A 22,707-nucleotide genomic window follows, 5' to 3' on the forward strand; every position below is an offset into this window, starting at 1 on the left:
TTGTTTAAATGAAAATTTTTTCCAAATAAGTTATCAATCTTTAGCAAATATGTTTATGCTTAAGGAATATAAAATTCTAAATCATGTGAAATGACTAGGTATGTTTCCTATAGAGTTCTCTGGAAAGAGCTGGAAGTATTTTTTCCCCTCTGATTATTTTTGTGATTCATGAAACTTTTTTCCATATGCCAGGGTAAAAATACATTACTATAATATGACTGCTTTGCCCCTTTTGTCTTTCATAATATAAACGCTAAGATGATACTCTGTTTGCCAGTTTCTTTTTCAACAACTATTCTGTTGCTGTTATAGAAAATTTGTCTCCCCCACCACCACACACACCCCAAAACTCCACCACTGAAATACTATGGATAGAGCAGTTGGAGGCCTTTAATTGCTTTTGTCTTTCTCTTGCAGTTTGACCTTTGACTCATATGTAAATGACCTGCTGTGAAGTACAAACATTAAAAATACTGAGTCAGTTGTGTGCTGCATGTAGTTAGGGAAATATGAAACTACTGTCTGCACCTACTCTCAAGTCTTTATGTACCATGTAAGGTTGCAAGTCAGTTGAGCTAAGAGCAGCAGTATTGTCCATGCCAAGAGAAAGTCATGGTTTCAGTCAACTTGAATTGAAGCAGGAGCTGCATAATGAGAGAGCACTTGGATCGTTTACATTCATGCAAGGCTACAAAGAAAGAAACTAATGGATCGTGTTTCTTTTTACAAGACAATTGCAATTGTCAGAAACAACTTTGTGAATCTATAGGAGAATGTGATGACTGCATGGCACTCTTGGTTGGGTAGAAAGAATCCAGGAAATATATCTTTTTTCCTCAGACAAGAAATCACAGAAATCATTAAGGACAGTAAGATGCAAATCTTTAGCAGGTTTCATTATGTTTGGGAGTTGGTAAGTTTGAGAGAGAAATTAAAACATTAATTAACTTAACATTTTTCTTACAAAATGTAATTAACTCAGCAAATTTTAGCTCTTTTGAAAAGGGCACAGTATGGAAAAAGAAACCCTGAAAATACTTTGTAAAACACTTATATTTTAAAATGTTTGTAATGTACGCATTCTTACTTTATACTAAAATGGTACTGTAATATTTATACTGAGTATGCATTTTTATATGAAATTTGTGTAATATTTAGCATCTTCTGAATTTGAGACCAGGTATCAAAGAATTAAGGTTTATGAAATATTGAGGAATAAAGAAAAGTATGCGTGTCTGAATTCTGGGTTTTATGATCAGTGGGTTATAAACTGCTTTGTTTTTGTGTTTTTAAAATATAAGCCCATACAATAGCTGGTTAGTGCTAAAATTTAAACAGTAGTTTTTACTTTTAGAGTGAGTGCCTATTATCAGATTCTGAATTATTAGCCAGTGTTCTGATCATGATATAGTTACCTATTAAAATAAATTGGGAATAGCTGAAAATATTCTGTGTGTAAGCTCTTTGGCCATTTTATTGAATAATATACTGTCCTGGGCACAGGCACCTGTTGTCTTTATTGCCTGTATCCATTCATAAAAGGCCTATATTAACAGTTGTAACCATCCCATTGCCCTGCTTGGCTAATCTTCTGCTAGGTCATCACCCTTTCTTCCAATCACAGGAGCAGAACAATGTTCCCTTTGGGGTCCTTTTAGAATCCTATTAGTACGGTATGAGGCTCATCAGTGGGATCAAATTATGCTGTCTTTGCTGCCTCCTCTTTTCCTTCTACCCTAGGCCTGGTCGCGACAGTTTGTGTCCATTCAACTATTTCAGTTAAGGACAAGATTCCTCCCCCCCTCCCCCCCCCAAAAAAATAGCTAAATCAGTACAACCCCTTGTGTGGACACAGGTGTACCAGTATAAAGATGCCTTATAGAAGTATAGCTTATTATTCCACATTTCCATGAACAAACTATGCTTCAACAAGCATCTTTATACAGGTATAAATGTCTCCATGCTAGGAGGTTGTACTGCTGTAACTACACTCTCATCTGATACAGTTAAAAGCAATACAGAAAGTGTTGGTAGATGAGTCCCTATGGAACAAAGCTCAAATCAGAGAGTTCAATGGAGGTCCCTCATTAATTTAGCTACTGCTAAAAATTAGTATGATCTGAGCACCCTGCTCTCTGTGAAGTCTCTGTGCAAGTTTCAGAGGGGTAGCCGTGTTAGTCTGGATCTGTAAAAAGCAACAGAGTCCTGTGCATTCGATGAAGTGGGCATTCACCCACGAAAGCTTATGCTCCAATACATTTGTTAGTCTTAAAGGTGCCACAGGACTCTCTGTTGCTTTGTGCAAGTTTGTCATTCTCACTCTCAGCAATGAACTGCCTCTCAATGTGATGGACTGGTTAAACTTAGGGCTTGTCTACACAGCCCTGCTGTGTAGGGTAGATTCAAATCCCAACTTGCCGTGAACTAAATGTTCTAGTAGAAAAGCCCTCCGTTTATTTCAATTTGTTTATAACATGAATTAAGATAATGCTGAATTCAGGTCACTTTAATTCTGAATAAGCATGACCACACAGTGGTTTAATGCAGTATAAACTACTTTGAAAGTGAATTCAGTTTGTTTCCTGAGTTTGCCCGTGTAGCCAAGCACTAAATGTATTTCTTGTTCTTTGGGCAATGGCTTACGGTTTCACAGGGTATATAAGTATATGATGTCACTCTGTGTGCATGTAAATCTCTGGCAGACTTCAGCCCGTTACGTGCAATGAAGATCTAGAATTTCTTAAGAAGAGTTGAACTATCCACCCAAGGAACAAGTCTGTGCACCTCCAGGAATATGAAAACCAGCATACTACTTATAGATCAGCACCTCCTTGATTGAAGTGAATCTGTCAGCCTCCCTAAAGAATGTAATAGCTGACCCAGTCCACAAAAAAGCCAACATCAGATGGAGACAATCTTTCTATTGTCCTGTCTCTAGCATCCCATTCTTCAGTAAAATCATTGAGAAAATAGTGAGAGCCAAGCTCCAGCGTTGTATGATCTCTGCAGCCATGCTGGATGCTTTGCAATCAGGCCCCAGACAAGGACACAGCATACCGCAGGGGTGGCCAAACTTACTTATCCTCTGAGCCACATATTATAATCTTCAGAAGTTTGAGAGTCTCAAGACACACACAACCTGCCCCGCGGGGTGGTGCCTCTTGGGGCTTGGGACCTCATCCCTGTGGGGCAGCACCTGCTGTGGCTTCAGACTTCCACCCGAGCCACGGCATCCCCGCTCCTTGCAGGGCAGAAGCCCCTAGCTCCACTACCCTGCCACAGGGCGAAAGCCCCAAGCTCCCTCCCCCAGTCTGGTAGGCGGAGAATGGGGGGAAGTGTAGGGGGCTTTGCAAGTCACTCTTTAACTGTAAAAGCGCTGCATATGGCTTGTGAGCTGCGGTTTGGCCACACTAGGCATACAGCCAGCACTAATGGCATTAAGACAGCCTTCTTATGGCAAGGGATGGAGGCTACATCTCAGTGTTTCTACGCTTAACCTCTCCTCTGACTTCTGACACAGCTGCCCTGTTTAGATGATATGTCAGGAGAAGGTGGTGTATCATAGAATCATATAATATCAGGGTTGGAAGGGACCTCAGGAGGTCATCTAGTTCAACCCCCTGCTCAAAGCAGGACCAATTCCCAACTAAATCATCCCAGCCAGGGCTTTGTCAAGCCTGACCTTAAAAACCTCCAAGGAAGCTGTGTTAGTCTGTATCCGCAAAAAAGAACAGGATTACCTGTGGCACCTTAGAGACTAACAAATTTATTTATTCCACTCTATATGCATCCGAAGAAGTGGGCTGTAGTCCACGAAAGCTTACGCTCTAACAAATTTATTAGTCTCTAAGGTGCCACAAGTACTCCTGTCCTTTCTAAGGAAGGAGATTCTACCACATCCCTAGGTAACCCATTCCAGTGCTTCACCACCCTCCTAGTGAAAAAGTTTTTCCTAATATCCAACCTAAACCTCCCCAACTACAACTTGAGACCATTACTCCTTGTTCTGTCATCAGGTACCACTGAGAACAGTCTAGATCCATCCTCTTTGGAACCCCCCTTCAGGTAGTTGAAAGCAGCTATCAAATGCCCCCTCATTCTTCTCTTCTGGAGACTAAACAATCACAGTTCCCTCAGCCTCTCCTCATAAGTCATGTGCTCTAGCCCCCTAATCATTTTTGTTGTCCTCCGCTGGGCTCTTTCCAGTTTTTCCACATCCTCCTTATAGTGTGGGGCCCAAAACTGGACACAGTACTCCAGATGAGGCCTCACAATGTCGAATAGAGGGGAATGATCACGTTCCTCGATCTGCTGGCAATGCCCCTACTTATACAGCCCAAAATGCTGTTAGCCTTCTTGGCAACAAGGGCACACTGTTGACTCATATCCAGCTTCTCGTCCACTGTAACCCCAGGTCCTTTTCTGCAGAACTGCTTCTGAGCCGTTCGGTCCCTAGTCTGTAACAGTGCATGGGATTCTTCTGTCCTAAGTGCAGGACTCTGCACTTGTCCTTGTTGAACCTCATCAGGTTTCTTTTGGCCCAATCCTGTGTAGCAATACAGTGGCTTCAATCATTTCTCCCTAACCGGGTGCAGAGAGAATGGACAACTGCTTCTCTTCCTTTCTCTCACCCCCTAACCCTCACCTAAGGACCTATCCTAGTCTCCCTCTTCAGTATCCATGCAAGACCATTTGGAGAGTGAGTGGCCAATAAAAGGTTGATGATACTCAGCTATCTCTTTCCTTTTCCAAAAAGTCAACCAACATCTGCACAAGGATGCTGCAGGTCTACAGGTGACTAACTCCTGGAATAAGAGCAGCTACCTCATATCAAAGCAAGCAAGACTGAAGGGTTGATGGGCAGAAGAGGGGAAAAAACTTTGGAGTGGTTGGGTCATTGTGTTCCCTTTCAAATGAAGATGCATCTTGTATCGCTGCAGAAATTGTTTTGGGATATGTGCTTATTATTCCAAAATCCATTGGCTGTATCTTTGACAGCCGTGCCCATGTTTTTGTTCGGTGGACCCTGTGAAGTATTTATTTTGTGTTCTGGATGTTCAACTTCCATTAGCTTTGTGTTTTCGGCAAGGTTGAGGAGAAGTCCTATCAGACTTGTTAGCCAGATATTGTCCTCCTTTGCTCATCGTGTTTTCCCTCTCATACATTTATTGAATAATCTGATACATAATTGAGAGTTCAGTCTTGATTCCAAAGGGCAATTCGGGATATGAATTTCACAGCCATCTAGTGTATTTGGATGCTTATTTACTATTGATTTTATTGGGAATAGTGTTCATATCCCTAAGACATCTTTGAAAATCTCACCCTATTAATAAAATATCAGATGTGAAATTCAGAACAGACACTAAAATTCAGATGTAATCAAAGCAGAGGGATAATAAAAGAAATAGGGTTGTGGGATGGGGGACTCTGTACAAAACACAAATATACAATGTTGAGCGTGGTGTTGCTGTGAAATATAACGTTCCAGTAAAGGCATGGTGGTTATCACAATTTCTGATTGATTGCAACTTTCTGAAAATATAGAATCATAGAATCATAGAATATCAGAGTTGGAAGGGACCTCAAGAGGTCATCTAGTCCAACCCCCTGCTCAAAGCAGGACCAATTCCCAGCTAAATCATCCCAGCCAGGGCTTTGTCAAGCCGGGCCTTAAAAACCTCCAAGGAAGGAGACTCCACCACCTCCCTAGGTAATATACTCTTAGTTCAGGTATTGTTACTCAGTCACTCATTTGTATCTAGACAGTTGGATGCTCTGCTTTTAATCAAATTACAGAAGCTTTCATATTTTCTTTCAGTTTGATTTTCAGTTTCTTGGCTTTTCTGACACTTGCCCACTGCTGATGTGCAGTTTATTAAGCTATAGAATGATGCTCTTTTTCACAAGTATCTGTAAATATGGCTGGTAAAACTCCCCGTGTCTTATTATATAATGCTATTATGACATGTATAGATTTTGTGAAATAAAATTGACTCTAGTGCCTTAAAGTTCACATTCTTAATGTTGTGTGTGGGCCTAATAGTTGCAGAATAATCAATAGGTATTGCAAGCATGATGTCATTGCCAAATATTTGCACAGTTTGAAATTAATGTTTTGAGCGGCATTTGAAATTTAATTTTTTTTTTAAATACCAGGATTTCTCCAGTGATGATACTAAGCTAGAATACAATGTAGATGCAGCCAATGGCATTGTTATGGAAGGGTATCTCTTTAAGCGAGCCAGCAATGCTTTCAAGACTTGGAACAGGTAAGACTTCAAAAACTCTCCTTGTTATGGTTTGTAACCATACTGATTATTAGGCTGATTTAGAACCCTGGAAAACCCATTAATTCCACAGAGTTGCCTGAAGCATAAATTGGTGCACCATTTGGCCTGTTATATTTACTGCAGTGACTGTACAGAATTCAAGGAAATTTCTTGTTTTGTTTTCTTGCTTGTTTGCAAGCACAGGGCCTGATCTTTGCACGTCCTCGTCTCAGAGCTTCTATTGAAATCCATAGAAGCCACAGGTGCCAGCTTCTGATTTTTCCCTGGGGGTGCTCAACCCCTGCTCCACCCCAGATCCAATCCATACCCCTGCCCTCAATCCACCCCCGGTTCCAACCCCACTCCACCTCTCCCCCACTGCCCCATCCCTGCTCCTCCCCCTCCCTAGCAATGCCTCCTGCAGGTGGCGGAACAGCTGTTCTGTGGTGTGCAGGAGGCGCTGCGAGGCAGGGGGAGGAGTTGATCGGCAGGGTGGAGCATTATAACTCGTGATTGTGTACAATGTCATTATCTATAAATATAAACCCTGGGGAAATAAAAATGTGTAAAGACCTGTGGTTTAAATGACAATATACTGTGTGTGTGTGTGTGTGTGTGTGTGTGTAATACTGAGGGACTCTAATATCCACGTTGTCTACATGGGGAAAGCTAAGGCGACTCAATGAAAGGGGTGAAGTCAATGCACACAAGTTAGCCTGTTATCCTGCCTCCCACATGCTCTCGTTGAAAAGTAAAGTAGTCTTAGTTTGCTGTAACTTAATCTTCCTTGGGGTAAGTTCGTAAATTAAATCTTATTCTTAATATTTTACAGTTTATTTACACGCTCTTCTCAGTTGTTGGTGCACCTCAATTGTGATGTCAAGGGAGTGCAGTTCTAGAGGGAAATGAGAGAGCCTCCAGCATGTACGCTAAACTATAGACTACAACTCTGCAGTTTTAAATCCTTTCCCTGACCATTCAGTGCTCCTGTTCGTTGTCATGCGCCCCTAGCATTGCCCCAGTGCATATATTAAGCCATTTGTATGCTATTGTGCTTCAGAGTGACTGTGCATACTGGAGTATGTTGTGGGAATTGCGTATACTTTGTGCTGTTCAGTGATAGAATAGATCTTTTTTATTAACATCAGTCAGTTTTAAAACATTAAATGACATCGGCTGGATCTTTTTCATTATAAAAGAGGGGATTGCTGGTAGGGTTTTCTCTGCAAGGGCCCCAATACTCTAGGACTTGCTCTCCCCCATGGTTAAAATATCTCCAGATTATGACTGTTTTGGGGGAGACTAAGGGTAGGCTACCAGAGGTGTTAGAGGGCTGTTTCACGCTTTGATTTCCTGGATGGCAGAGTTAATTGGTTACTGTTTGTTTATAAAAGTAGTCAGAATTTTTGTCAATTTTTTCAGTGACAAATGTTTTTTCAAAGAAAATGATAATTTTCATCAACACTTTTTTCCTTCAAAACTTTTCTATTTTTCAACAGAAAAATAAAAACAAACTTCCATTTAGTTTCAGATAGAACAGTTTTGTTTTGTTTGTTTTTCACTTCCTCACCAATCCTGTCCTTCAAAAACAGAAAGGAGGATGAAATGCCAAAACTGAATCAAAATCTTTTATTCAGATTTAAATGAAACTGTTATTTTGATCCATTTTCTCTTAAAAAAAAAATGTGTGTGTGGAGGGGGGAAATCTGAAATTTTGAACTGATTGAAAGGCTTTTTCATGAAAAGCAACATACTACTTTTCAACTTGGCTTAATTGTTTGCTGGTGGATGAGTTTGTTCCTCATATGATTTTATATATATATATTCAAATTGCTGTTGATCATTTACATTGATGTAAGACTTAATTGTCTGCTCTTTCTATAGGTGGCTCTTTAATACTGTTTAAATCTAAAGCAATAAATACATTAGATCTTTATGTATATATTGTGATTGGTCCTACATTTATTAGATTAGTGCCACTGCAGTACCTTCACTGTAGCTAACACAGTGGCTTTTTCTGTCTTTTGACTGCTTGGGATTAATCATTGTGCATGCATTGAGCTGGGTCTGGCCCAGACCAGTGCTGAGAGCTGTGTGTTGCACTGTCAGGCAGCAAACTGGAGTTCAAATCCCCCTCGTAGCCTTTCCATGTTTAGCCCAGAAGACTGGAGAGGAAGGGTTGGGACTCAATGCTTCATGGCTGTTTAAGTTGAACCCTAGCGTTTTAGGAGAGAGTCCGTGCTCGAGAAAGGGTCTGGTTTGTGACAGACGGGGTCATTGTCATGGTTACTGCATCATAGGCTTGAGAGAGGGGGATTTAAGGCAGTGCACTTGGGTGCTTGGGCCCTGATCCAAATTCCAGTGAAGTCAATGGAACAACTCCCATTAACTTGGCTGGGTTTTAAATCAGGCCCTTCTAGTGCTTGCAGGTATCACACTAGAAGTCCTTGTTGAGAGGTGCTTATGGGGACAGGGAGAGGGAAATACACATTCATTGAGAGTCTGCATGGCCAAAACTTTAGCTTCTCTTTTGCCTAGATCCTTGAGTGCGGTGCTAATAAAGACCCAACTGTATGGGAAGGAAGGAAGCTGGACAGCAATTGTATGATGGGGGAAATAGCTGACAAATATGCTCTTTGCCTCATGGTTTCATAGCTATTGATAGAAGTTACGTAGGTGCTGTACCTGAATGATGATATAATTTCAATTGGTTGAATATTTTAAGATGCCAATATAAAATAAACATATGGAGGCCACATTAATAATTTCAGGAGGATATGCAATGAAATCCTGTCAGCACAGATCTGCTGAGCTGACCTTATGCTGTTGAAACAAACCTAACCAATGGCAACTGTGGAAAATACCCCCCATTAGAGAGAGATGAAATAAACCGCTCTGCAGCAAGCCTGAACGTTCTTGGTTTCACTGGAAAATTAAATCTTGGATTTGTTTATATTTTCATATTTAGTCCTCCTGTAAGTATACAGTAAGCCTAACACCGCAGTTCTTCATCTTATATACTGATACGTATCTCCCCATGTGTGAAAGCCTAGCTGAATGTCCCACAATCCCTCTGGAAATGAGGAAGATCAGATGTGATGGACTGTATAAGGCATCACAGCATTTAGTATTTGAGTCAGGATAGGACATTTGTAGGTTTTGTGCTATATTCATTCAGATTTCTTTCTCTTGTATAATCTAGCTAATAGTTTATCTTAGTGTCCTATTTTCAGTAGTAAATTATATTAAAAATTCTTTATGGACTATACAGTCATTTGTCTACTTTGATCAGTGTCTACAACTAGCTCCATTTTCTCCTTTCTTAAAAAGGAAATAAGCAGGTCAGACTAAATGATCACAATGGGCCCTTCTGGCCTTGGGATCTATGAATCTTTGGAAAAGGTGGCTGTTGTTTCAGTCACAGATTCTAAGACCAGAAGGAACCATTGTGATCTAGTCTGACCTCCAGAGAACTGCTCCAAAATAAACTTCCAATTTTGCTATAAAAATTGTCAGTGATGGAGAATCCACCACGACCCTTGGTAAGTTGTTCAAGTGGTTAATTAATCTAACTGTTAAAAATGTACATCTTATTTCCAGTCTGAATTTAGCTAGCTTCAGCCTCCAGCCATTGGATCATGTTAGACCTTTCTCTGCTACGTTGATGAGCCCCTTGTTTGTTCTACATGTTAGCACTTTATAGACTGTAATTGGGTCACCCCTTTACCTTCTCTTTGTTAGCCTTAAGGAGCTGAGTCGATTGAGTTTATCACTATAAAGCATGTTTCTGATTCTTAATCATTCCTGTGACTCCTCTCTGAACCCTTTCCAATTTATCAGCATCCTTCTTGAATTGTAGACTCCAGAACTGGACACAGTATTCAGCAGGGGGTCTCACTAGTGATGATCTCTCTACTTGTACTTGAGATTCTCCTGTTTATACATCCAAGGATTGCATTAGCCTTTTTGGCCACAGCGTTGCACTGAGAACAAATGTTCAGTTGATTATCAGAGTCACTATTTCACAAGATAGAATCCCCCATCCTGTAAGTATGGCCTACTTTCTTTGTTCCTAGATGGATATATTTACAATTAGTCATATTAAAATGCATGTTGTTTGCTTGCTCCCATCTTACCAAGTAATCCAGATAGATTTGTATCAGTGACCTGTCTGCTGCATTATTTACCACTCCCCTAATTTTTGTCTCATCTACAAACTTTATCAGTGCTGGTTTTGTATTCTTCCAGATCATTAATAAAAATGTTAAATAGCATTCAACCAATAACAAATCTCTGCAGATCCCACTAGAAACACACCTGTTTGATGATGATTCTGTTTTTATAACTACATTTTGAGACTTGTCAGTTATTAAATGGATTTAAAATTGGCTGTGTGCCATGTTAATTTTATATCTTCTAGTTTTTAATCAAAATGTTGCAGAGTACCAAGTCAGATGCCTCCCAGAAGTCTAAGTGTATTACATCAACACTATTCCCTTTAACAACCAAACTTTAATGTCATCCTAAAAAAAAAAAAAATCAGGTTAGTGTGACAGGATCTATTTTCCAAAAAGCCATGTTGACTGGCATTAATTATATTAACCTACTTTAATTCTTTATTAATCAAGTCCTATATCAGCTATGCCATCATTTTGCCTGCTATCAATTGTCAGACAGACAGGCTTATAATGTCTTGTGCCAGTATTTAAAGAGTTACCAGAATGACCCAACATTAGCTTTCTTCTGGAACTTCCCCAGTGCTCCAGGACTTACTGAAAATCAACCTTAATGGTCCAGCAAGCACCTCAGCCAGCTCCTTTAAAATTCTTGGATGCAAGTTATCTGGTCGTCTTGATTTTAAAAAGGTCTAACTTTAGCTGCTGTTTAACATGTTCCTGAACTACTAGTGGAATGGAAAGTGTGTAGTTATATGATATGATTACATCAAATGTTTTTCCCCGAATACAGAATAGAAATATTTATAGAGCACTTCTGCATTTTGTGCATTGTTATTGATAATTGTACCATTGGCACCTAGTAATGGACCAATACGCTTATTAGGATTCTTTTTGTTCCTAATATATACTTTAACATCTCCTTTACTGCCTTAGCTATACTGACTATGGATTTCTCCTTGTGTCCCTCTGCTTCCCTTATCAGTTTTCTGTAATTCCTAACTTCTGATTTGTATTCATTATCAAGTTCCCCTTTCTTCCATTTGTTGTAAATATATTTTTCTTACTTTATTTTCATTTACAAGTACTTTTCTAACTTTAAGTTTGCTGCATTTTTAGGCATAAATGCAGTAACTTTATCTGTTTCTGAAGTCTAAAATGAGAGGTGATAAAATGCATTGTTTACATATAGAAACTGGACATCTCACTGAAATGTAATTAGAAATATGAAAGGTGACATAAGAACCAGTTTTACACTTTTATTACAGTGACATCACACTTTATCACAATGATGTACATTCTGTCAAGAAAAAAAAGGGGGGAAATTTTCCCTTGCTCTCCTATTTTCTGGTGTGTGGTTACTTTAATTCCCAAACTGGCCAGTTTGTCTCCATGTATTGTGCAATCTCCTGGGCAAAAGATTTGCTTTTGGTTTGTGTTCATATTACTGAGATTCCAGAGCTAGCCAGGAATCAAATGTTATATTCCAGAGCACTTTTATTGGCTCTACAATTAACATTACTGCCAGAAGCTAAGACTGTTTTTTAATGTGGCATTTTTTTAGGATTAGTACTGATGCTGCAGTGCAATTCTTCATTTTTTTTCTTTCCTTTTTTTTTAAACCACAGATGCAGAGACTTTAGTGTTAATTTAATTAAAAAGGTCTGTCTGGCATTATGACAATAATGCCAGTAAGTGATGAAGATATTAGAAACTTCTGTAGATTCTGATGGGTGAGGCTTATAGTTAAGATTAAAAGTTTAGAGTGTATTAAAGGAAAATGACATTAGAATGTCTCCAGTCATTTGGCTGCATATAACACATGACTATAGTGCTGTTTATTTCTTTAAATGTCTTGTATGTAAAAATGTAAAATGAAGCAGAAAGCATTTAGAAATTTTGATGCCTTTATACATCTGAAGAAGTTCAGAGCTGCAACCCGAGACTCGGGGAAGTGCAGGAAATTTCCATAGTGTTTTTTGTTTTTTAAGATAAGTTATTTGCGCATGCACATGTGAAATAAAACAAAACAAAAACACCTTAGGGGAAAATATAGAATTTGCATAGAAAGTGTTGTTGAAATGTACTTTTCTGAGTCTCCTTCTGCAGTGCTGATCTTCTTTCTTGTTAAGTGCAGGCTGCTCTTCCAGTTGGAATTATTTAAAAAGGGTAATTGCCAGTTCCATCCAGTTCCTGTCAATTAGCACTTTGACATCTTCCCAGTATTTTTAAAATACTTCTTTGTAACTTTTATTTCCTAAAAATACATTGGAGTAAAAATCATGGCACTTTTTACAAAAACATTTTGCTCTAAACTTTCCAAGATGTTTTACGTTACTGTCTTTTTAAAAACTGCCATTGTTTTTCCTTAACTATCAAATGGATGCTGCCCTAATTAAATAAGTTTATATTACCTTGGATGAAAATACCATATGGAAATGTAAGTAGTAGTAAGTTGACAGCTTTTGGGATTCTTTAGGGAAATTATCTGCTTACAGGCAAGTCCCCTTTTCCCAATAAAATAATGATTTACATTTTCAAGACCAGTGATGATTAAAGGCAATCAAATACTATTGTAAGTTTTCATTGGGTGTGGAGCAGATCAGTGCAGTGCTAGCTGTCAAATACTGATGATGGTGCATGTCTTGGTATATAAGATTCATAAATAAACTTATGGACGGGTTGCCAGGCAAATCATGGAATCTATACTCAATGTGACATTGTTGCCTTGTAACTTTATTTTATTGAGCAAGACAAAACAACTAGGTGACATTCTCTGAATGTTATTTGTTATATTGAGTGTTCCTCCCTTTATTTTTATTTTGTGTGATTGTATGTTCTGTAAGTGTGTGTGTGTGTGTGTTTGAGGGGAGTGGGGGTTGTATCCAGTGCCCCTTCTTTTTGAAGTATTAAGAGCTAAAAATTTTGAAATCTTGTATAGTACTTCTGTGAGTATTCATATACATGGTGGTGGACTTCAGTGGCTATGGGAGCGAAAATGTAATATTTTTATAATGGAAAGCGTGCAAAGAGGGGTATGCAGATTACTGCTGGAGTAAGAGTTATCGGTATATGTACTGAAAGATATTCACACGTATTTCCTCAGTGGTTCAGAAAGTGAAACCACACTTGATTCTTAGAGTGATGCACTCTATGGAAAATTACTTGGGTTCCTGGAAATTAAATATTTTACAAAAATTCCTTCACTCTTTATCAGTGGTGTATATGTGAGTGAATGTGGTAGGTGGAAAGAAACCCCTTAGGGAATAGTACTCTCTAGGGTTACCATATTTCAACAATCAGAAAAGAAGATGGTGGGAGCCCTGCCCCTGCCCCTCCACTTCCCGCCCACTGACTTCCCCCTTCAGAATCCCCAACACCCCCCCCCAGCTCCTTGTCCCCTGACTGCCCCCTCCTGGGACCCCTGCCCCTAACTGCCCCCCAGGACTCCACCCCCTACCTAAGCCTCCCTGCTCCTTGTCCCCTGACTGCCCCTTCCTAAGACCTCCCTCCCTAACTGCCCCCCTAGGACTCTACCCCCTACCTGTTCCCTGACAGCCCAAAACCTTATCCACACCCCCACCCCCTGACAGACCCCCCGGGACTCCGACACCCCATCCAACCACTCCCCACACCTGACAGACCCCCTCCCCAGAACTCCCGACCCATCTAAACCCCCCTGCTCCCTGACCCCTGACTGCTCCGATCCCTCTCCCCACCCCTGCCCCCGACCCATCCAACCCTCTCCCTGTCTCTTGACTGCCCCCTCCAGAACCCCCCTGGCCCCTTACCGTGCCGCTCAGAACAGCGTGTCGGGCTCCACGCCGAGCACATAGCCCAGTTCCCGCCCTCGCAGAGTGCTGCGGAGCAGCGCACTGGGCAGCAGAGGGGGAGCAGGGGCAGGAGCTCCAGACTGCTGGAGGCCCGATGCGAACGTCCGGCGATCTGCGAATGCGGGGAGGGGGAGGCGGGGAGAAAGGAGGGGAGTGATCTCAAGCTGCAGGGGAGAAGAGGGGGGAAGCGGAGGAGGGGCTCTGGCTGCCGGAGCCCCGTGCGAGTGGCTCGATCCGGCTGGCTTCCCTGTCAGCCACGCATGCTCTGCATGGGGGGGGAAATCCGGACATCTACAAATTCCCCCCGGACGCTATTTTTAACTCAGAAAAGCCGGACCTGTCCGGGAGAATCTGGATGAATGGTAACCCTAGTACTCTCGATATATTCTGTGCAGTTTGTCAGATTGGGCACTGTAAACCTTATCTTTGAATTCTGCTGGGTTTTCATATCATGCTAATTCTTCACTTATTTTGCTCATTTTGCATTTTCATTCCTTTCCCTCCTTTCCCTTATGTTTTAATCCTACCCCATTTTTTCACATGACAGGAAAAAGCCAGATCACATCAGGTACCAATCAGCTTTTTATACCTTCCCAATGTTCTTTGGCACGTAAAAGCTCATCATTAACCCTGCATTTCATTTTGATTACTTGCAATGGATATAAAGTGTCTGTTTAAGAAAACAGGGATTTTGCATGAATTGAGAGCACACATGCTGCTCAACACCTTTTAAATTGATAAGAAGGTTTGATGCATTTATAGTCAGAGAAGCTTAAAACACCCCTCCCCCAAAAAACTTAGTCTCCACTGTCAGACTTTACCAGAATATATGTTAAAAGTGCTATCTTGCTCCCATTTAAGTCAATGGGCATTTTGCTACTGACTTCCGTGGGAGCAGGATTGGGACTTCAAGTGTTTCTCTTTTAATCATTCTATTTAATTCTCTGGGCCTAGATGATTCAGTCAGCTGCATGCCTGTCAAACAATAAACAAAATTACTCCCTCTTGAAAGTTGTTAAAGCTGATTTAAGTTTCTAGTAAAGACACTAACGTCATTTTAAAAATTTTCTTCTCATTGCTCTATTTCTCTCTCTTGTAGTTCTTAGAAATTTGAAAACGCTCTTTGCTGATTTTTTTTGTTTTTTTAACTGGCAAATGTTGATTTTATTTTTCCTTCTTTTGGATAAAGTTGAAGTGAAATTAGCCGTTTTGTTTAACAGCTACTTTGAATGATATAGAAGCATTTAATGTCAAAATATCTGCCTTGTGGAGCAGCATCATTTTAGTTATGCGCTACTAGCGAGCCAGCAGGAACAAAACTAATTTTTTTATGCCCCTCACAAAATGTCCCTTCCCCCCCTATTTTCTGGTAATAGAATGGTGTGTTTAAAACACCATTACAAATTACAATACAGCTAGTCTCCAAACCAGGGACACAGTAGGGACCTTGCATCCAAATAATGTAGGAACAGTGGCATGAGGTGCGAGGCTGTTTTGTCTTTGGACCACGCCCTTCTCTGTGTGGATTAGAAACCAGAGAACTTCCCTAATGGGATTTAACCATTTTAAGATAGGCCCAAATTTTGGTCTAAAAAAATCTCGATAGTCCTTAATAATGAAATCACTGTGGTGCTGAGTGACCTTAATGCACTGTATTTTGTAGCTGTCACTTTTCAAAAAATGCTATGATACTAATGCATTCACTCACACATTTGGCGTAGATCTGTGGCTAAAGTAAAGCCAGAAGTTAATGAGTATTCGTTATAGCATATACTATACCAAATAAAGGGTTACATTTTCGGTGAAATTTTTTCCCCATCTCTAAAAATTTAAATGAGTGGGCTTCTTTAATTTAACTTCTTTTTGTAAAAGGTAGGTAGAGCAGTGTGAAAACCTCCAAGAAAAGACCTCAAGTGTCATAACATACTGTACATTTATACTGTCAGATATACCATGGTTGCCAGATTGGAGTTTGTTCACTGTGGAGATTCACTAAATGTTAACTGTAAAGTGGAGTGTGTTGGATTCATAAAACTCACCACACTTATTTAACAGTGATTCTTAGAGATTTGCTCCATTGCATGTTATCTCTTGTGGCAGGGCTGCACTTTCCTTTGCTTTGTAGGGGTTGCTTTTCATGTATCTAACTGGTTGTATGTACAAAAATTCAGACTTATTCTTTGCTTATCTTCCTTTTTCAGCCTGCTTTGTAGCTGAATTATCCATTTCTTTACTTAGAAATAATCTACATAATGATTGGGTTACATGCTTGATTAATACATTCCTTTTAGATGGTAAAGGTGATACCTTTTAAATTGCAGTGACTGAAATATACTGTAGTTAATAACTTGAAAAAATCCTTTCCATGTTTGATATAAGTATTTCAATCACATTTAGAATTAACCTTTATTTTATAAATGGAGATCTTGCATTTTGAAACTAAATATATTCCTACAACATTTGGAAATATAATTGTTAAAAGGTAGAATCTCAACTTTCTACAGGCTAAGTACTAACTGTTTTACAATAAAAATTTCCTGGCACGAGTCTAATTCTTTTTATACCTTATTTCCTCTTTTGTTCTTCCTTAAGTATTTTTTGTGCTTGTGGTGGTTGAATAAATAGGGGCGTTTTGTTACTATTTGTAGTGAAGTAGATAAGTAATATCAGATTGTCAGATCAGTAATAAAGAATTTCATGGATAATGTGACAATGTTTTGATGTCACTTTACATAACTTTGTTCCTCATCTTAACAGGCAGCACAAAATAAGTGACATACTGTATGAGTATGTTTGTGATCACCACTTTAATATGATAAGATATAAAACACAGGCTTGTATTAAAATAAACCTTGATCAAAGAAGTATGCCCAATTTTGACTATAGTACTGAATTAGTTTTGTTTTTATTTTTTTCTGTAAGTGGTTGCGTCCCAAGGAAACAGAGCGGCAGTTAGTTACATTTGTCATGTTTCCTGTATGGTAGCCTGATCGGATGATGAATCAGACGTTTTGGACCAGGGTCCTTATGCAGAGTCTTTTCCAGAGTAGTAGCAGGATTTCCAACCCCAAGCATTCAAAACCCCTGAGTCAGGGCCCCAAAAACAAGATTGGCAATTTTGGGAGTCTTTTGATTTGCCTTCTGGTATTTGAGCCGGCAGGGTGCATTTGCTTCATGTTTTCACGCTTCTCTCTCCAAAAACGGGGTCTAGAAACTCACTTTAAAAAAAAAAAAAGTTGATTCTCATGCAGTCTCTTGATTCTAGCATCTCAGGCTTTAAGAAACACCAAATACTAGAAAACTTGCAATATATCGCAAGAGGTGGCACCAATGCAATAGTATTAGCAACTTCATAAGTTACTTTCTAAAACTTCTCTCTCAAAAATATTTGAGTGAGGAATTCATAGATTCTAAGGCTGGAAGTGACTGCAGTGATCACCTAGTCCAACCTCCTGCATAATACAGTTTCTGAAACTTCCCTGAAATAATTCCCTGTTTGAACTAAAGCAGTTCTTTTAGAGACATGTCGAATCTTGATTTTAAATTTTGCCAATAATGGAAAGTCCATCAGAACCCTTGGTATATTGTTCCAGTGCTTAATTATCTCTGTTAAAAATTCATGCCTTGATTTCAGTCAATGTCTAACCTCTCAGCTTCCAGCCACTTCATAGTTTGTGTTATTGGTAAACAAACTAAAATAGATGTTTTAAATTATTTATCAATTTCGCTTGTCATAAAATATAGACGTGACCATACATTGGAATGTAAACGTTTTGGAATGAATAGCTTAACTAACATAGTGATAATGTGCATGCACTTGTGTAAGATTTAACTTACGTGAACCTTGCTTAATTTCTTTTCTTTTGTCTTTCTTTTTCCTTTTGTCATTGTTTTGATGAAAGACCATCGTTGTGCAAACTTGTCAAGACTTACTGAGACATAACTTTTGTGAACTTTTATTCAGTGTGATTCCATAGATACTATGTTCATCTGTTACAACCAGTAAGCACTGTGAAATCAGTTAAATGTTTGGATGTCTTTTTATTTATATAGACGCTGGTTTTCGATACAGAATAATCAGCTTGTTTACCAGAAAAAATTTAAGGTAGGTACTGTACTTCCAATACCCAAGAATGTGATTAATGGGAATTAGGGGGTCTGTTGATTAGAGCAGAGGAATGAAAGTTGAGAGATGCTGCCACTCACTTGCAACATGACCTTGAGCAACCTACTTAATTTCTCTGTCTTCGTTTCCCCGCCTGTAAAATGGGGCAATATCAGCTTTGTAAATCTCTGAGATCCCTGAGTGATAGGTGATTCGTAAGTGCGCATTATCATCATTGAGGCTCATGATAGTGATTCCACGGGTAGGGCCGCATTCTAAAATGAGCACAAACGCCTGTTTTTCTCTAAAGTAGGCTGCTGGTCACTGTTAAATTTCATATAGGGTTAGTTTTTATGCCCTTTGAATTTTCTATGCAGTTTTTGTTTCACTTTCATTCAGAAATTTGTAATAGGAAGACTTTTAATTGGGCTTTAGTTTAAATTTGTCAGTGGCAGTTTTGTTTTTCATTGTTGGCTGATACCACTTTTAAAAACATCGTCTGTATTCATAGAACTTGGGAGAGATGTGGCACCTGGGCAAATCTGGTGCAATAGGTAGTTTTGTTTTTTAAGTAATCTTCTTCTTATAATTGAAAACGTTTGTGTGCACACAAACCTGGTTGGGGTCAGGAATATGCAGTCCTGTTTGTTTGATTGGGAGGTGCAGGTGGGCAGGTCCACATACAAATTTCTCTGTCAAAAGCTACACTTTGGTCAGATTTTATCCTACAAGAGAAGCTATGTGCAGCTGCTGCTGGACAAAGTATTCTGTGATGCGCCATCAACAGCTATGTTTCTACCCCTACTGGTCTGCTCCCTGCCTACTTATCCACCTCCCACCCCTAATTAAAAAAAATTATAGGAAAGGAATACATGAAAAGCTTTGTTGTGAAGCACTTGGGGTTGCTACACACAAGATGTCTGACACAAACCCACAAAAGCAAGGCTATGAAAAGTTAAGCTACGTTTATATATATATATATATATATATAAAAAAACACACACACACACACCCTCTTCTACCCACAAGCACACACCTTACTATTTTCACAGCTACGAAATACCACAGATCATGCAGAGCATCCTTAACTCTGCACCACCTGCAGCCCAGGGAGGCTAACCTTCTTCATTCCCTTCAGCAAATACGCCTGTACCAAATTCTCCGTTCCCCACACAACTAACTTCTAAACCAAACACTCACAATTACTAGTGTTGGGGGAGAAGAGTCTAATAAAGGATTGTGTGCAGAAGGGCAGAAGTGGTGGGCGGGAGGGGGCAGAGTTAATGTTAGAAATTGTCATAGTGGATCAGAACAGAGGTCCATCTAGTCCAGTGTCTTGTGGCCAGTAGCTGGGCATGGTGCGTGGTCTGTTGTGTAAGGCGGCTCTGGTAATGGTTGGATATATGCTTGTGGGTGGACAGGAAGAATGAATGTACTGATTAGGTGGCTTTTCTTTTTTCCCTTTGGGGGTTTGTTCGGTATGGGAGTGTGTGGCAATCCTAACTGCTTCATGATAATGTTTTGTGAGCAGTATTATTATTGTTGTACCACAATCACACTTAGAACCCTTAACAAATATTATACTTTGATGCTATTTTAAGGGTTTTGTTATTTTTTTATGGACCAAATTTTTAAAGCAGCTTCAACCTAGCATCTGATTTTGCACTTGCAATGAAATGTGGGCAAATTTAATTGTGACCCTTCTCCGTCTGATTTGCAAGCTAATTATGGTCTTCTCAGAAAAAACAGTGGTACTCAGTTGAGCCACTCTGCTGTTTAAATGTCAGCTGTCAATCAGTCTACTTTTATAGGAAAAGGGGTGTTCTCCCGAGTCTGTATTAAATTTTCATACACATAATGTTTAACTCCTACTATGGATATCACATGCAATCTGTTTTGATGAAAGGGAAAAATTGGAAAGCAGTTGACTAGCAGTGGCTTCAGTAAGTTTCTCCTGTCACCATAAACTTGAGTTGTTTTGTTCATTTTACCTCTTTCTAGGATAATCCCACAGTAGTCGTTGAAGACTTGCGGCTTTGCACAGTTAAGCATTGCGAAGACATAGAAAGACGTTTCTGCTTCGAGGTAGTCTCTCCAACAAAGTAAGGGGTAATTTTTTTTTAAAGTTCATATATAACACAAGTTTTACATTTCAGTTTCAGACTTGGAACTCAAGAAGGCCATGTAGGGTTCTGGACTAGAGGACCTCTTGAAGTCTCTTCCAATCCTATGATTCTATGGCCTTGTCTACACTACGAGAGTAGTTCGATTTTACTTGCATCGAATTTTTGTAATCGATATTGCAAAGTCGAACGTGTGTGTCCACACTAAGGACAGTAATTCGACTTTGTGCGTCCACACTAACGGTGATAGCGTCGACATTCGAAGCGGTGCACTGTGGTCAGCTATCCCACAGTTCCCGCAGTCCCCTCTGCCCATTGGAATTCTGGGTGTAGCCGGCAATGCCTTCTGGGTAACAAAATGAGTCGAGGGTGCTTTTGGGAAACTGTCGTCATCCGTCCATCACTCCCGCCCTCCCTCCCTGAAAGCGCCGGCGGGAAAACAGTTCGCGCGCTTTTCCAGTCATTGACAGCGCGGACGCCACTGTACTCCGAGCATGGAGCCCGCTGCGACCATCGCTGCAGTTGTGGCCGCTCTCAACGTCTCGCAGCTTATCATAAAGGTTTCCCTGAGGCAGATGCAGAAAAGTCAGGCAAGGAGGCTACGGCACCGCGGTGATGTCCTGAAGTCTGAGAGTAGCACAGACCTGTCAGAAAGCAGGCGACCCAGCGCCGAGGACATCACAGTGGCAATGGGTCATGTTGATGCCGTGGAACGGCGATTCTGGGCACGGGAGACAAGCACTGAGTGGTGGGACCGCATAGTGCTGCAGGTCTGGGATGAATCCCAGTGGCTGCGAAACTTTCGCATGCGGAAGGGAACTTTCCTGGAACTTTGTGAGTTGCTGTCCCCTGCCCTGAAGCGCAGTGACACCCGGTTGCGAGCTGCACTGAGTGTACAGAAGCGAGTGGCCATAGCCCTGTGGAAGCTTGCAACGCCAGACAGCTACCGGTCAGTCGCGAACCAGTTTGGGGTGGGCAAATCTACCGTGGGGGTTGTTGTGATGCAAGTAGCGAAGGCAATCGTTGATGTACTGCTGCCAAAGGTAGTGACCCTGGGAAACGTGGAGGCGATCATAGATGGCTTCGCAGCGATGGGATTCCCAAACTGCGGTGGGGCCATAGATGGAACTCACATCCCTATCCTGGCACCGGACCACCAGGCCACCCAGTACATTAACCGAAAGGGATACTTTTCCATGGTGCTGCAAGCACTGGTGGACCACAGGGGACGTTTTACCAACATCTACGTGGGATGGCCGGGCAAGGTTCATGACGCTCGTGTTTTCAGGAACTCTGGTCTGTTTAGACGGCTGCAACAAGGTATTTACTTCCCGGACCACAAAATAACTGTTGGGGATGTGGAGATGCCTATAGTCATCCTCGGGGACCCAGCCTACCCGCTAATGCCCTGGCTCATGAAGCCCTATACTGGCGCCCTGGACACTGAAAAAGAACTCTTCAACTACCGGCTGAGCAAGTGCAGAATGGTGGTGGAGTGTGCTTTTGGCCGTCTCAAGGGGAGATGGAGAAGCTTACTGACTCGCTGTGATCTCAGCGAAACCAATATCCCCATTGTTATAGCAGCTTGCTGTGTGCTCCACAATCTCTGTGAGAGCAAGGGGGAGACCTTTATGGCGGGGTGGGAGGTTGAGGAAAATAGCCTGGCTGGTGATTACTCACAGCCAGACAGCCGGGCGATTAGAAGAGACCAGCGGGAAGCGCTGTGCATCCGGGAGGCTTTGAAAGCAAAGTTCCTGAGTGAGCAGGGTAACCTGTGATTTTATAGTTTGTGTACTGAGAAGCTAAACCTGCCCCCGTTTCTTTACCCAGGTAATGTTGACTATCCTATCCAGTTACATACCCCCTTCACCCCCCCTCCAACACACGTGTCGAAATAAAAATAGTTCTACTTTGTTAAAGCACACCGTTTTCTTTAATACTGTTTTAGCGGGAATTTTTTAAAACTGGGACGCAGACTGTGGTGCGGGGCGGGTCTAGTGTTGTGATGCGAATGCAGCTTCTAAACTCAAGGATTGACAGGCTCCGCTGCGGTGGGATGCTTGTTTCAACGGAGCCTGTCACCCCTCCTGATCGGGACTGTGTGTATGGGAGGTCTATTTGACTTTGTGGCAGGGGGAGGACGGTTACAGATCCCATGCTGTGTGGCTCTGTGATCCTGTCTAAGGACCGGCGCTTAAG

General features: G+C 40.9%; 1 protein-coding gene across 9 annotated transcripts in view; it reads left to right on the forward strand.

Moving 5' to 3' along the window:
• The window catches only part of ACAP2 (ArfGAP with coiled-coil, ankyrin repeat and PH domains 2), a 128,335-nt gene that overhangs the window by 66,740 nt on the left and 38,888 nt on the right, over nt 1-22,707 (forward strand). For 5 of the 9 annotated variants that reach the window (XM_065557454.1, XM_042843844.2, XM_065557459.1 and 2 more), the window contains 3 exons: nt 6,160-6,272; nt 18,334-18,385; nt 20,387-20,487. In XM_065557454.1, the coding sequence (XP_065413526.1) occupies nt 6,160-6,272; nt 18,334-18,385; nt 20,387-20,487 (266 nt within the window). Of the gene's footprint in view, nt 1-6,159; nt 6,273-14,827; nt 14,849-18,333; nt 18,386-20,386; nt 20,488-22,707 lie in introns of all 9 variants that reach the window. The other 4 variants (XM_065557458.1, XM_065557453.1, XM_042843843.2 and 1 more) reach the window with 1 other exon arrangement.

This window comes from Chrysemys picta, chromosome 9 (assembly GCF_011386835.1).
Source record: "Chrysemys picta bellii isolate R12L10 chromosome 9, ASM1138683v2, whole genome shotgun sequence".
Taxonomy (NCBI): Eukaryota; Metazoa; Chordata; order Testudines; family Emydidae; genus Chrysemys; species Chrysemys picta.